The 12,402-nt window shown below is 31.2% G+C and overlaps 1 protein-coding gene across 1 annotated transcript; it reads left to right on the top strand.

The window, feature by feature from the left end:
• Positions 1-11,477: 11,477 nt before the first annotated feature.
• LOC121211458 (uncharacterized) lies at positions 11,478-12,163 on the top strand. Its single transcript, XM_041084225.1, has 3 exons — positions 11,478-11,777; positions 11,854-11,993; positions 12,084-12,163. Exons 1-3 carry the CDS (start codon positions 11,497-11,499, stop codon positions 12,161-12,163), a joined length of 501 nt encoding a protein of 166 aa, XP_040940159.1. The 5' UTR covers positions 11,478-11,496.
• The last annotated feature ends 239 nt before the right edge of the window (positions 12,164-12,402 follow it).

Here is a 12,402-nt window from a genome sequence, read left to right as displayed (position 1 = left end):
GGGTTTTGGGTTTTCTTTTGATTTTGTCCATCTTTTGTACTATCCTTTTATTATAGTGTAATCTCCTTTTGTCCGTGGTTTTCTATCCTCTTTTAAGGAGTTTTCCACATAAAATTTGTGTGTTTGATCTTTTCGATTTTACTTCATTTCCTTGTTTGTTGCATACATGGGTTATTTCCCAATAATTTTAAATTTTTTAATAAAATTTAAATATAAAAAAGTACAAAAAAATTTCTTCACAAAAAATTAGAAGATAATTTATATCAAATAATTGTTTTTTAATGGTAAGTAACTATCTATTTATCTTATACTTTTTTGTTAAAACTTTAGTGTAAAATAAAATTTTAATATGTTGACAAACACATTTAAAACATTAATAAATGTTTTTTTTCCAAATGCAATGAAAATTTTTAATTTTTTATCAAACACATCTTAAAAGTAATATCCTATATTATATTATGAATGAGTATTTGGTACACTGGTAATATATATTTTTCTACAAGTAGATTTAAAAAATTGACATCTGTCTCTTTTTAAAAAAATATATTGGAAAAGATGGGCAAAAAAATAAGGCCTGTTTCGAGAACAGGTCGGACCTCAGGTAGGACTTTTTTGACTTAGGCCTAGCCCAGCTCGAATTTACAAAAAGAAAAAAATTATTGTTTTCCTATTGTTTCCTCACTATTTTGTTGCCATTTCACTATTATATTTCTACTATTTTGTTGTTGTTATTTGGATATTGTATAATACTTACTTTATTATTAATTTTACTACTATTTTAGAGGCATTTGCTTGTTAAGTTGCACTTATGTTAGTATTATTTAAGTATAAATATTTTTTAATTTATTTTCAATTTGTTGGGAACAATTATTTTAATGCTTTTAGTGTTTTTGATGTATTATATTTTTAAAAAATTATATAAAAATAATATGAAAAATTTTAAGATGGGCAAGCCGAGCCCGAGTTTTAGCATTTTTATCCGGACCAAGCTTGGGTAAAATTTTAGGCCTATTTTTCAGGTTAGTGTCAAACCCGAAATAGATAATATATTATATATAATATATTTTTTATATTAGCAATTTATTTTTTGAACTATTATTTTTTATATTAATCGAAATAAATAATATATAGTATATATAATGTATTTTTTAACTATTAAAAAAAAGAAAAAGATCATTAACAATGTATTTTTTTATATCTTTTATACTTATTTTAGCCAAAAGATAAAAACATATAAATTTCGGTTAATTTGGTTAAGCGACTGAATTAATCAAAATATTTTGGTTTAGTTAACGGTTAAAGATTTTTACATTTTGGATAATTCGATTAATAGTAATTTGGTTTAGTTAATAATCGAATCAGTCGTTTGAACACTCGTAGATTTCAGGTAGTTTTGACCATTCTTCGCTTAAAAATATTTATCTTTTAATACATAATTCATATGACATTTCCATTTTATTTTATTTTATTGGCTAGAAACTAGACTCAATAAGCTTTTTAGAACTATAAATTTCATATCATAATTCTTTTTGTACAACTTTTAATGATTTTTCAAAGTTGAAATAAGAGATAATAAAATCATCTTGACCTTGTCTCACCAAAATTGATTTTCTCATTAATTACAATCCAAGTACTTAAAATTTTATTCACTTTAGTTCCTAGGTACAAAACTAACAATTAAATCTAAGCTAAAAATATATCAATTTCAAGCCTAATTTTATAAGAAATCAACAATGCCAACTTTCAAAAACTTTAAAAATTTTACATATTGGTACATGGGCTAGCTAAATCAAGTTCCCATTAACTTAAAAAATATAAAAATTACAAGAAAATAACTTAAATTTGTTTACCAATTAAGGGATGAAAGTTAGAAGCTTTGAAAGGTTTTTCTGTTTTCTTTCTTATGAAGTTCCGACCATGGAAGGATGAAAAAAGATGAGGATTTATCTTTCCTTTCACTAATTTAATTTTGTATATGTTAATTAAAACTTAATTAAATTAATAATCATGTTTAGCTTAATTAACTAATCATTAAAATGCTTAATGAACATTTTGTCATTATAAAATGATTTAATTATTATTTTGAACCTTCGGTTAATTGCCATTTAAGCCCTCAAGCCTTTGGTCAATTAAAAACTTATAGCGATTGGACTTTTATAATTTAGTCTCTATACCCTAATTAAGTAATTAATAGACAAAACTGATGGGCCAAACATCAATATTATTTTATACCAACTCTAAAAATATTTATATTTAATATTTACGGACTTAGTTTATGAAAATGGGGTTCCAAAATCGCTTTTCTGACACCATTGATAATCGGGTTGTTACAAACTCAATGAGTCATAATATATTCATATAAAGATCATGTCAACTGTATTCTCACAAGTAAACAATGAAACTCAAGAAGAAATGATATGAAAAAGAAGTATACTTGAAATCCATTTATAAAGAACATTTTTTTACAAAAATTCTAAGTATCATACAAATAAGTCCTAATTGCATAAAAGTTCACCTAAATTCATGTCTAATGAAAGATATCAATTGATACTTAAAACAAAGATACCAATTGTTAACAAGAAATGTGAACAAGGCATAAATTAAAAATAAAAGAATTGCATGTTAAGGATAATTCAATAAAATCACAAGCAATTCTTATTTCTAATACTCCCCCTTACTTGATGCATATCTTAATCATTTTCTCCTCTTTTCTAGATACCAATTGTTATTAAACAAATAAGGCATAAAAAACATAATGGCATCAACAATATGGATATCAAAAGCTTATCACAGCTATAATGATACCAATTATGAAGAGCATAAGAAGGAGAAACAAATATTCAAAAATATAAAAATAAAAACATATGAGCAAGAAGCATTTTATTCAATAAGCATACTTAGCATCACACATTTTTACCATGTTTAATAAAGATAAAAAATATAAAGCATAGGACATGGCAAAGATATTCATTCAATAATATAGCAATATAATCATACAATGGATACCTTTACAATCCCTATCTTTTTCACAAGGCTAAGATAGAACCTTTCCCCTAGCTTTTATAGCTAAACTAGAACCCTTCCTTTTTTTTTGTAGCTCAACAAAAACCCTTTTACAATATACTTAAAGTTTTTGAGGTATAAAACCTTAGGTATGTTTTTTACAACAATGAGAAGATCAACAAACTAATAATGAACCTCTAATATGTGTTTATTTGCAAATTGAAGCTCTAATATAGAGATTTGAGAGTGAGAAAAGATATTACAATAAGATCTTAATAATATGTGTTAGAGTTGTGTGACCCAAATTCTAAGAGATTGCTTGTAAGTTAAGTTAAACAAAATATATCTTCTTTCTAGAAGATTTAGTATTTATGGGTATAATATATTTAACATTTATTAACATAATATATTTGACTTTGATTAGAATTAGGTTTTTTTCAACCTATAAATAAATGTAGTCGAAACTCCTCCAGTAAATTATTCAAATTCAACATAGTGAACTTTCTTCTCTTTTGCCCGTGGTTTTTTCCCGTAAGGTTTTCCACATAAAATATGTTGTGTTCTTTATTTTTATTGTGTTCTTTATTTTTATTTCTCATTTCTTTGTGATATATAGTCATTACGGACATCCTAATTTTAGAAATTGGTATCAGAGCTTCCGGGTTGTTCATCTCGATCACGGTAATGACGTCTTTGAAGTATGAAATTTTGCTATTGGATCGCAACACCAGATTTGTGTTGTGGTAGATTAAGATGCAAGCAGTTCTTGCGCAGATGGATCTGAAGGATGCCCTGCTAGAGATATATAAGATGCCTTCGACATTAGCGGATTAAGAGAAGAAGCGTAAGGATCGAAAGGTGTTAGCACAATTACATCTGCATTTGTCTAACAAATTTTTATAGGATATGATGAAAGAGAAGACCGTCATTGCATTATGGAAGAGGATGGAACAAATATGTAAGTCAAAAACTCTAATAAGAAAGTTGCATATGAAGTAGTGTCTTTATGCTCATCGTTTGGAGGAAGGTGCGTCTGTGCACGAACACTTAACAGCGTTTAAAAAATTTCTCTCAAACTTGGAGGCCATGGAGGTTCTGTATGATAAGAAAGATCTAAGGTTGATTCTACTTTGTTCATTGCCCCCGTCTTATTCAACCTTTAAAGAACGATTTCATATAGTCGCGAGTCTTTCACAATTGATGCGGTTTATGGTTCTTTGACCTCGTATGATAAGATGAAGCATCTTATGATTAAACTCGAATCTAAGGGAGAGGGTCTCATTGTTCGTGGGAGACAAGATCGGAATGCTGATGATGATCGTAGAAGGACACAAGAACGGAATCCTCATAGTAAATTTAAAGGTAGATCGAAGTCTTCAAATAGAGGTAAAACTTGTAACTTCTAAAAGAAGAAAGGGCACATTAAATCTGAGTGCTATAAGCTACAGAAGAAGATCAAAAGGGAGGCTGCGAATCAAAAGAGAAAACAACCAGAAATTTCTGGTGAAGCTAATGTTGTCGAAGACTACAGCGATGATGAACTTTTAGTTGCTTCTGTCAACAATTCTAAAGTAAGCGAGGAATGGATCCTTGATTCGGGCTGCACCATCCACATGAGTCCCAATTAGGATTGGTTTACAACTTACGAAACAGTGTCCCAATTTGATAACTTAAGTTACCAAGCTGTTAATTAAATTAATCAATGTTATGATTTTATCTAAACCCTAACGCACTAAAACCTTAAATCACTAAACCTTTAAACCCTTAAAACTCTAAACACTAGACCCCTAACCCATAAATCCTAACTCATTGACCCTGACTCCTAACCCCTAACCCTTAAACCCATAAACTATAGGCCTTAAATCTCAAACCTTAAACTATAAATCCTAAACTCTTAAATCATAAACCCTAAAATCTTAAAAATAAATTTTAATATAATATTAATGTGTATATAGATATTAATATAAAAGCAAAAAACAAAACACAAATAATGAAAGAGGGAAAAAAAGTGAAATGGCAAAATGATGCATTTGGCAAATGGAATATCAATCCAACATATATTTGAAGATTACGTTTATGTTTATGAAAATTATTTTTTCGAAATTAATAATTATCTCACTTAAATTATGGTTAGCAAAAAGTTGAAAAATAGTGATGTTCTTTTTGACTATTAGTGGGTTTAGTGATTAGGGACTATTAGAGTATTATGGTTTTAAGGTACAATTAGGAGTAATGATAAAAATGAGAAAAAGCCAAACGAATTTATGGTGTATGGATTTAGGGGTTAAGATTTAAAATTTAAGTTTAAGGTTTAGGGTATTGGGTTTAGAATTTAGTTTATAAGGTTTAGAAATTGGGTATTGGGTTTAGGGTTTAGTCTATAGGGTTTAGGGTTTAGGGTTTAGGGTTTAGGGTATTGTGTATTTGGTTTAGGGTTTAGTCTCTAGGGTTTAGGGTATTGGGGTTTAGTGTATTGGTTTTGGGATTAATTATACTTATTAAAACGCCGCAAAAAACATTTAAATTTAAACAAAACGGCGTCGTATTGGTTTTACATATGGGAAATTGAATAAAAATGCAACCGTTTTAAGTGGCATGGTTAGTGGCGCTTATTAAAAAACCCCACAAAAATATGATTAAAAGAATGAAAACGGCGTCGTTCTACTTGGAGGGACAGTGGAGTTAGTGGCGCTAGGTCATAAACGCCGCTAAAAGTATAAGAAATTGTATTGAAACGTCGTCGTTTTATTTCGCGGGTAGTGGATTTAGTGGTGCTATCTTATAAACGCCACTAATAATATGAAAAATCGAATGAAAACTACATCGTTTTATGTGGCGCGATTTAGGAATTAGTGGCGCTACCTTATAAACGCCACTAAGAATATGAGAAACCGAATTAAAACTACGTCATTTTATGTGGCACGGTTTAGGAATTAGTGGCGCTATTCCCCCCAAATCCCTAAATTTTCCCTAAGTCTAAATCCCAACCGATCCGCTGGTGAAGAATCTGACCCTACCACTGCTTCATTGCCCTCGGCTAACCCTCTGTTGCGTCGTCGTCAGTCTCCACTATTGCAGTCAATCGGTAAGAATCTGACCCTACCACTGCTTCATCGCCCTCGACTAAGCCTTCTCTTTTGAATGAAATATTTAAGATATGTTTTAGTTTCCTGTTTGTGTTGTTTATGTTGCTTTGCCTTATGTTATAAATTTTTGTAGTAGTTCTAAGTTAGAAGATTTAAAACCATAGTGGCATTGCTTGAAAGGGTTCAGCACTCGAGGCTCTATAAGATGCTTAATTCACATTTCATGCAAACATTTGCTTTTTTTTCTTGTTATGTTGCTAATAATGGAATGGATAAATACAATAATTTTATATGCAATTATAGATAGTGGGGTTCAAATCCGAGATCTGCTGCCCTATGCATGATATGAGATTGTCCTATTCTAAGACAGGAGAATAGGTGGAAATCTTGGGTTTTACAGTATGAAATTTAACTGTAGTCGATCACACATCTTCAATTATATTGTTTACATAATATGATTTATATACATACACACACTCACAAAAGAGATTACAAGTTCAAGGATTTGAACTTGAGATCTGTTGAATGTCATCATATAAAACATGAATCAACTGAGTTAGAACACCAGATTTCACAATAAGATATTTAACCGCAGTTCTTGATTATGCATCTCTGAACTCCTAAAAAACCTTTGCTTGACCTTGTTCCAAAGTTTGGAAGCAAATCCTCTGGTAACTTCCTTTGTTCTCCTGTTTCTCTGCATATTTGGGTTTCATCTCCGATGTCGCTGTTTCTTCCTTGGATGTTGTTGGTCTAGTAAAACCTTCCATGGTATGGCATAATGTTATTGAAAAAGTGTTTACTCTGCTTACAGAGCTTATTGAGATGCCTACATATAATTCTTGCTTTCTCTTTACTTTGTCATTCGAACTGCATGGTTTATTTATGAATGAATGTTGTTCTTCACTTCTTTCATCTTCATGTAATTTCAGGCTTTGCTGCTTTTTGCATGCTTATTTTGAGGATGATGTAGGTGATTTTCGTTGTTTTTGTCTTCTTTTTTTCCCCTAACAGTTACTGTTTGAGCTATTTTGGGTGGTGCATAGTAATGAAGTCATCAATTTGCCTTCTTTTCTAAATATTGAGAATGTTTATGAGCTATTATCTGATGTCGGTGGTAAATAATTTTATTTATCAAAATTTGGGTGAATTGCACTCGTGGTCAATGAAATATTAATAAGTTTACACTTTGGTTAGAAAGTAATTTGGTGGTCTTCATTTGAGTTTTACTCCTAAAAAATCTACTTCATTTTCCTGTTGGTTTGAATCCTTGTTGCTTATCTGATTGTATATATAGTCTATCTAGCTTGATTTATTTGGATCTTTTTAACCCCACATTTTTTAAAACAAACCCTAATTTTTACATTTTTGTTTCCTTGGTGTTGTAGGTGATTCGAGGGCAGGCATAGAAAACCCATTTGATTGGCTCTTTTCTAGCAGTTTGGCATCAAATTATCAGGACCTGCATTTGCTACTCTTTTCATACACTAAAGCAGTACATAGAAAGCCTAGATAGCGAAAAGGTTAGTTAATCTTTTATTTTCTTTTTTTTTTCATTTTTTAAATTACTATTCTTGTTTATCCTTAGATTATTTTTCAATTTCGTCCCTGTTCATTGTTTGCAGGTGTAATTTAAATTGTCATCCATTTTAATCGACTCTACCGTCCAAATTACAATTTTTAAGAGGTATGAATATTTGTAAAACTCTTTCTCTTGTCCCCATTGTAGCAGAAATATTATCATCATATCCATGCATATATTCCACCATGCTATTTATGGCACAGTAGGTCCATTCAACTCTTTTAAGTAGAACAGATTTATCTTATATTAAATATTGAAAATTTTATCAGCAAATTGCACACTAAAAAAATAAAGCTAGTTTTAAACTTTAAAATGATATTATTTAAAGAAAACGTAGAACTGTAAAAGGGAATGAACTTTAATGAATGTTGCCCAAATCCAGCTCTTCAAAGCAGTCTCAAGCAATTCTGGTAGACATTACCATGAAATGCTTACCTTTTATCAATTTATGCTATTTTTACATTTAGTTTCTTGGTATCTATCAAATCCCTTTGTGATCTTTTTATTCATTTGTGTTGGTAAAAAATTGAATGGCTGCCACATTACACATTTTAGAATCATCATGGTTTGGGAATTTGCAGGCATACATTAGAACTTGGGCTAGAAGTCCAAACCCCATTTGTTATGTCAAATAAAGGTAAAAAGTTTAACACTAATATGGGGGTTACCACTTTTCTTGAATTTTATTTAGAAAATTGAAAGAAAAACTATTAAAGTACGTTTGCTGGTGAGAGTGGAGTAGACCAGGTTGTTGAAATTATTAAGGTACATTTTATTTCTAGAAATTAATAATAGTTTTATCATGATGATTTTGGAAAAATTAATATTTTGGGGTTGCGATTTTGTAAAGATTTAATTGCTGGTTCTGTTTGGAGCAGAACTATTTTGTTTCCAAATTAATTTTAAATTTTTGGCTTTTGAAAGTATTTTTAAATTAGTTACACTATAATAAGTTTTTAATTTGATATGTTTTCTTTTTATTGAATTCGAATAAGTATGAATAAGTTTTTATATTTGGTTCAACTTAATTATTATTTGATTCAACTTAAGTATGAATCAGTATGAATTAATTTTATTACCATGTAGCTTGCTTGTCCATTAAAATTACAACAATAGCTGACCTTCTCTCCAACCTTATTTTAAATATTTTAAAGATTCAAAGTATATAGGCTGGAAACCTGACGGGTTGCCTTATATCGAGCTGTAAGATATAATGGATCCTCCCTAGGTGTAACAACGCCACGTATGATGAATCTTAAAAAATTCAAAAAGACTTGAAAAAAGTTCTATCGAGCTCATTTACTATTGAATATTTATATAACCTTAATTTATTTCCAATTTACTTATAAAAATTAAACTACGATTCTTTTTTGATATTATTATATTCAAATTACTATTTTTTATATTAATAATATTTGATTTTAATATTTAATAATTTTAAATGTCTTTAAAAGTTATAACTAATTTTTATCAAAATAGTATTAATTATTGATCATTACTTAAATAAATTACATAACTTACATAACTCATATAACTTACATAATTTACATAACAACTTACATAACTCACATAATTTCCTTAAAACCATATAGTTTAAAGTTCAAATTTCATAACTTACATAATCTACATAACTTACATAAAACATAAAAATATATCATATCAAGACTTACATAATAAACAACTTACCCGTGTAACTTATTGGCAACTTTAGACTTCAACAACTACGAAATGGATAGGACTTGGATGAATTTCTCAAAGGCAAGCAACGAGTATCAAAATGGAGTGCAATCATTTTTAGATTTTGCATTTCACAATTCAAGCCAAGAGAATATGATTCTTTTCCCGTGTAAGAAGTGTGGCAATATCTATTGGCATTATCGTGAAGTTGTCTACGAACATCTAATTGTTGATGGCTTCATTCGGGGGTATAGAAAATGGATTTTCCATGGAGAGTGTACACCTAGTGGAGCCTCTTCGATGATTAATCCGGGTTATCCTTATAGTGGTTATCGTCAATATGTTAGAGAAGATGACATTGAAGGTATGATGCGGGATGCATTTAATATGCGGAGTGAAGGTTTCCAATCATTTCCACCAAACTATGTTGCATCTGATGATTATAATATCGGTGGGAATACTTTTATGGAAACGAGAAGAAGTGTACCGGATGAACAACTGAATGAAGAAGTGGTGAAGTTCTACACGTTACTTGGTGAAATGAATGAAGAACTTTATGAGGGATCAAAATTTTTGAAAATGTCATTCTGTATTCGCCTTTTCCACTTAAAATGTTTGGGAGGGTGGACCGGAAACTCTTTGACAATGCTGTTAGAGCTTTTGAGAGAAATGTTCCCGTTTGCAAAAATCCCTCAATCATGTAAAGACATGAAGAAAGTGATAAAAGATTTGGGCCTTGGGTACAACAAAATTCATAGTTGCCCAAATGATTGCATGTTGTATTGGGGTGATCAGAGAAATCAACAGTCTTGTCATGTTTGCAGTAAATCTCATTGGATGAATAGAGATGCAGAAGATGTTAATGAGGATGAATATGGGCCACAGTCAATAAGGAAGTCGAACAAGATTTTGCGGTATTTCCCGCTAATCCCAAGGCTTCAAAGGCTATTCATGTCGTCAAAGACAGCCGAGTTTATGACGTGGCATCATGATCAACGAACAGATGATGGATTATTAAGGCATCCTACAGATTCTTTAGCATGAAAATCATTTGACAATAAATTTCCAAGCTTTTCAAGTGATCCTCGGAGTGTAAGGCTCGAGTTAGCATCTGACGGATTTAATCCTTTTAAAATCATGAGCACCTCGTACAGTACTTGGCCTGTGGTCCTTGTTCCTTATAATTTGCCTCCATGGCTCTGCATGAAGCAATCTTCTTTGATATTATCTATGATTATCCCCGGAGAGAAAGGCCCCGGAAATGATATTGACATATATTTGCAACCACTTATTAAAGAGTTAAAACAATTATGGGTGGGTGTTGAGACGTATGATGTATTGATAAAGGAGAACTTTTACCTACGTGCTGCTTTGCTATGGACAATTAATGATTTCCTGGCATATGCGAATTTATCTGGTTGGAGTACCAGAGGACGTTATGCTTGTCCTTGTTGTGCTGCTCAAATGTGTTCACAGTGGTTATATAATGGGAAGAAGTTCTGCTATATGGGGCATCGTCGGTGGTTAGATGAAAATCATAGCTATAGATTTCAGAGGGCTTTATTTGACGGTACTGAAGAGTTGAAAAAAGCTCCTGAGCAGACCATTGGATCTGAAATCTTATTCATGTTAAAAGATATGGATTTCAGTTACGGGAAGCTGAATCAACCATCTAACAGGCAAATAAGTAGACGATCGAGGGATGAATCTGATGATGAATCTGAAGAGGAGGATGACCCTAATGAGGCGGACTTGTGGAAGAAAAGAAGTAGTTTTTTTGAGTTGCCTTATTGGGAGCATCACATATTACGCCACAATCTTGATGTGATGCATATTGAGAAGAATGTCTACGAGAACATCATCTATACATTTTTGAACGTCGATGGTAAATCAAAAGATAATCTTCTGAGTCGACTTGATTTAGTTCACATGGGAATTAAGCGTTATCTTCATCCCCAAGTACTTCCTAATGAAGAATATTGGCTGCCGCCTACAATTTTTGCAATGTCAAATGAAGAGAAAGAAATGTTCTGTACGGTGTTAAAGGATATAAAGGCTCTGGCTGTGTATGCATCAAATATATCTCGATGTGTAAGTCTTAAAGATCGAAGACTACATTCATTAAAATCACATGACTATCACATCTTGATGCAAAATCTACTTCCAATTGCTTTACGGTGCTGTATGTCAAAGAAGGTAACATCCTATATAATTGAACTGTCGAATATAATGAAAGCAATTTGTGGCAAAGTTCTGAATGTTGAAGAACTTGAAAAAGTACAAGATCGAGCCGCTTTGACATTATGCAATTTGGAGAAGATCTTTCCACCTTCCTTCTTCACTATTATGGTGCACCTTGTCATTCATCTCCCTCATGAAGCAATAATTGGTGGGCCAGTTTTCTATCGTTGGATGTATCCAATTGAAAGGTGCTAATTTATTTCAAAGGCATTCACCTTTATACCTATAGTTACCAGTTTTGATAATGTTGTATATGGTGTTTAGGTTCCTAAGCAAATTGAAGTCTTATTGCTGTAACAAGCGTTATCCGGAAAGATCAATTGCTGAAGGCTACTTGGCAGAGGAGTGTATGACATTCTGTTCTAGATATTTAGAAAATGTTGAAACAAGATTGAATAGACCAAGTAGAAATACCGGATTCAATGATCCTAACTTGGCCGAAACTTATTTATTTCAAAGTTATGGAGAACCAATCGGCAAAGTTGAAATTGCAGAACTAGATGACCGATTTTGGATACAAGCACATAGATATGTTCTTTTCCACCATGATGCACTTGAAAAATTACGCAAGTAAGTTCTAGAATATGATAAATATTCATCTTTTTTTTATTTGTTTATTTTTTAACGAATTAAACATGTTTTTAACATAGTGAGTACAAACAAATCTTAAGATCTCGTTCACGCTCACGAAGATTACAACATCGCAAGATTAATAGGTTATTCGCAGAATCTTTTCATGAATGGTTAAGCCAAACGGTATGCAACTCAACATTTTATTGACAAATAATAATGTTTTCTCATAACATTTACAAT

Source organism: Gossypium hirsutum, chromosome A02, assembly GCF_007990345.1.
Source record: "Gossypium hirsutum isolate 1008001.06 chromosome A02, Gossypium_hirsutum_v2.1, whole genome shotgun sequence".
Lineage (NCBI taxonomy): Eukaryota > Viridiplantae > Streptophyta > Magnoliopsida > Malvales > Malvaceae > Gossypium > Gossypium hirsutum.
This window is presented reverse-complemented; position numbering and strand designations above follow the sequence as displayed.

Bases quoted from the DNA above. Each gene is read 5' to 3' on its own strand.
- LOC121211458 (XM_041084225.1), top strand. From the start codon at position 11,497: ATGCAAAATCTACTTCCAATTGCTTTACGGTGCTGTATGTCAAAGAAG. The intron at 11,778-11,853 runs GTGCTAATTTAT...TATGGTGTTTAG, and splicing joins TGGATGTATCCAATTGAAAG to GTTCCTAAGCAAATTGAAGT. The intron at 11,994-12,083 runs GTAGAAATACCG...TTGAAATTGCAG, and splicing joins AACAAGATTGAATAGACCAA to AACTAGATGACCGATTTTGG.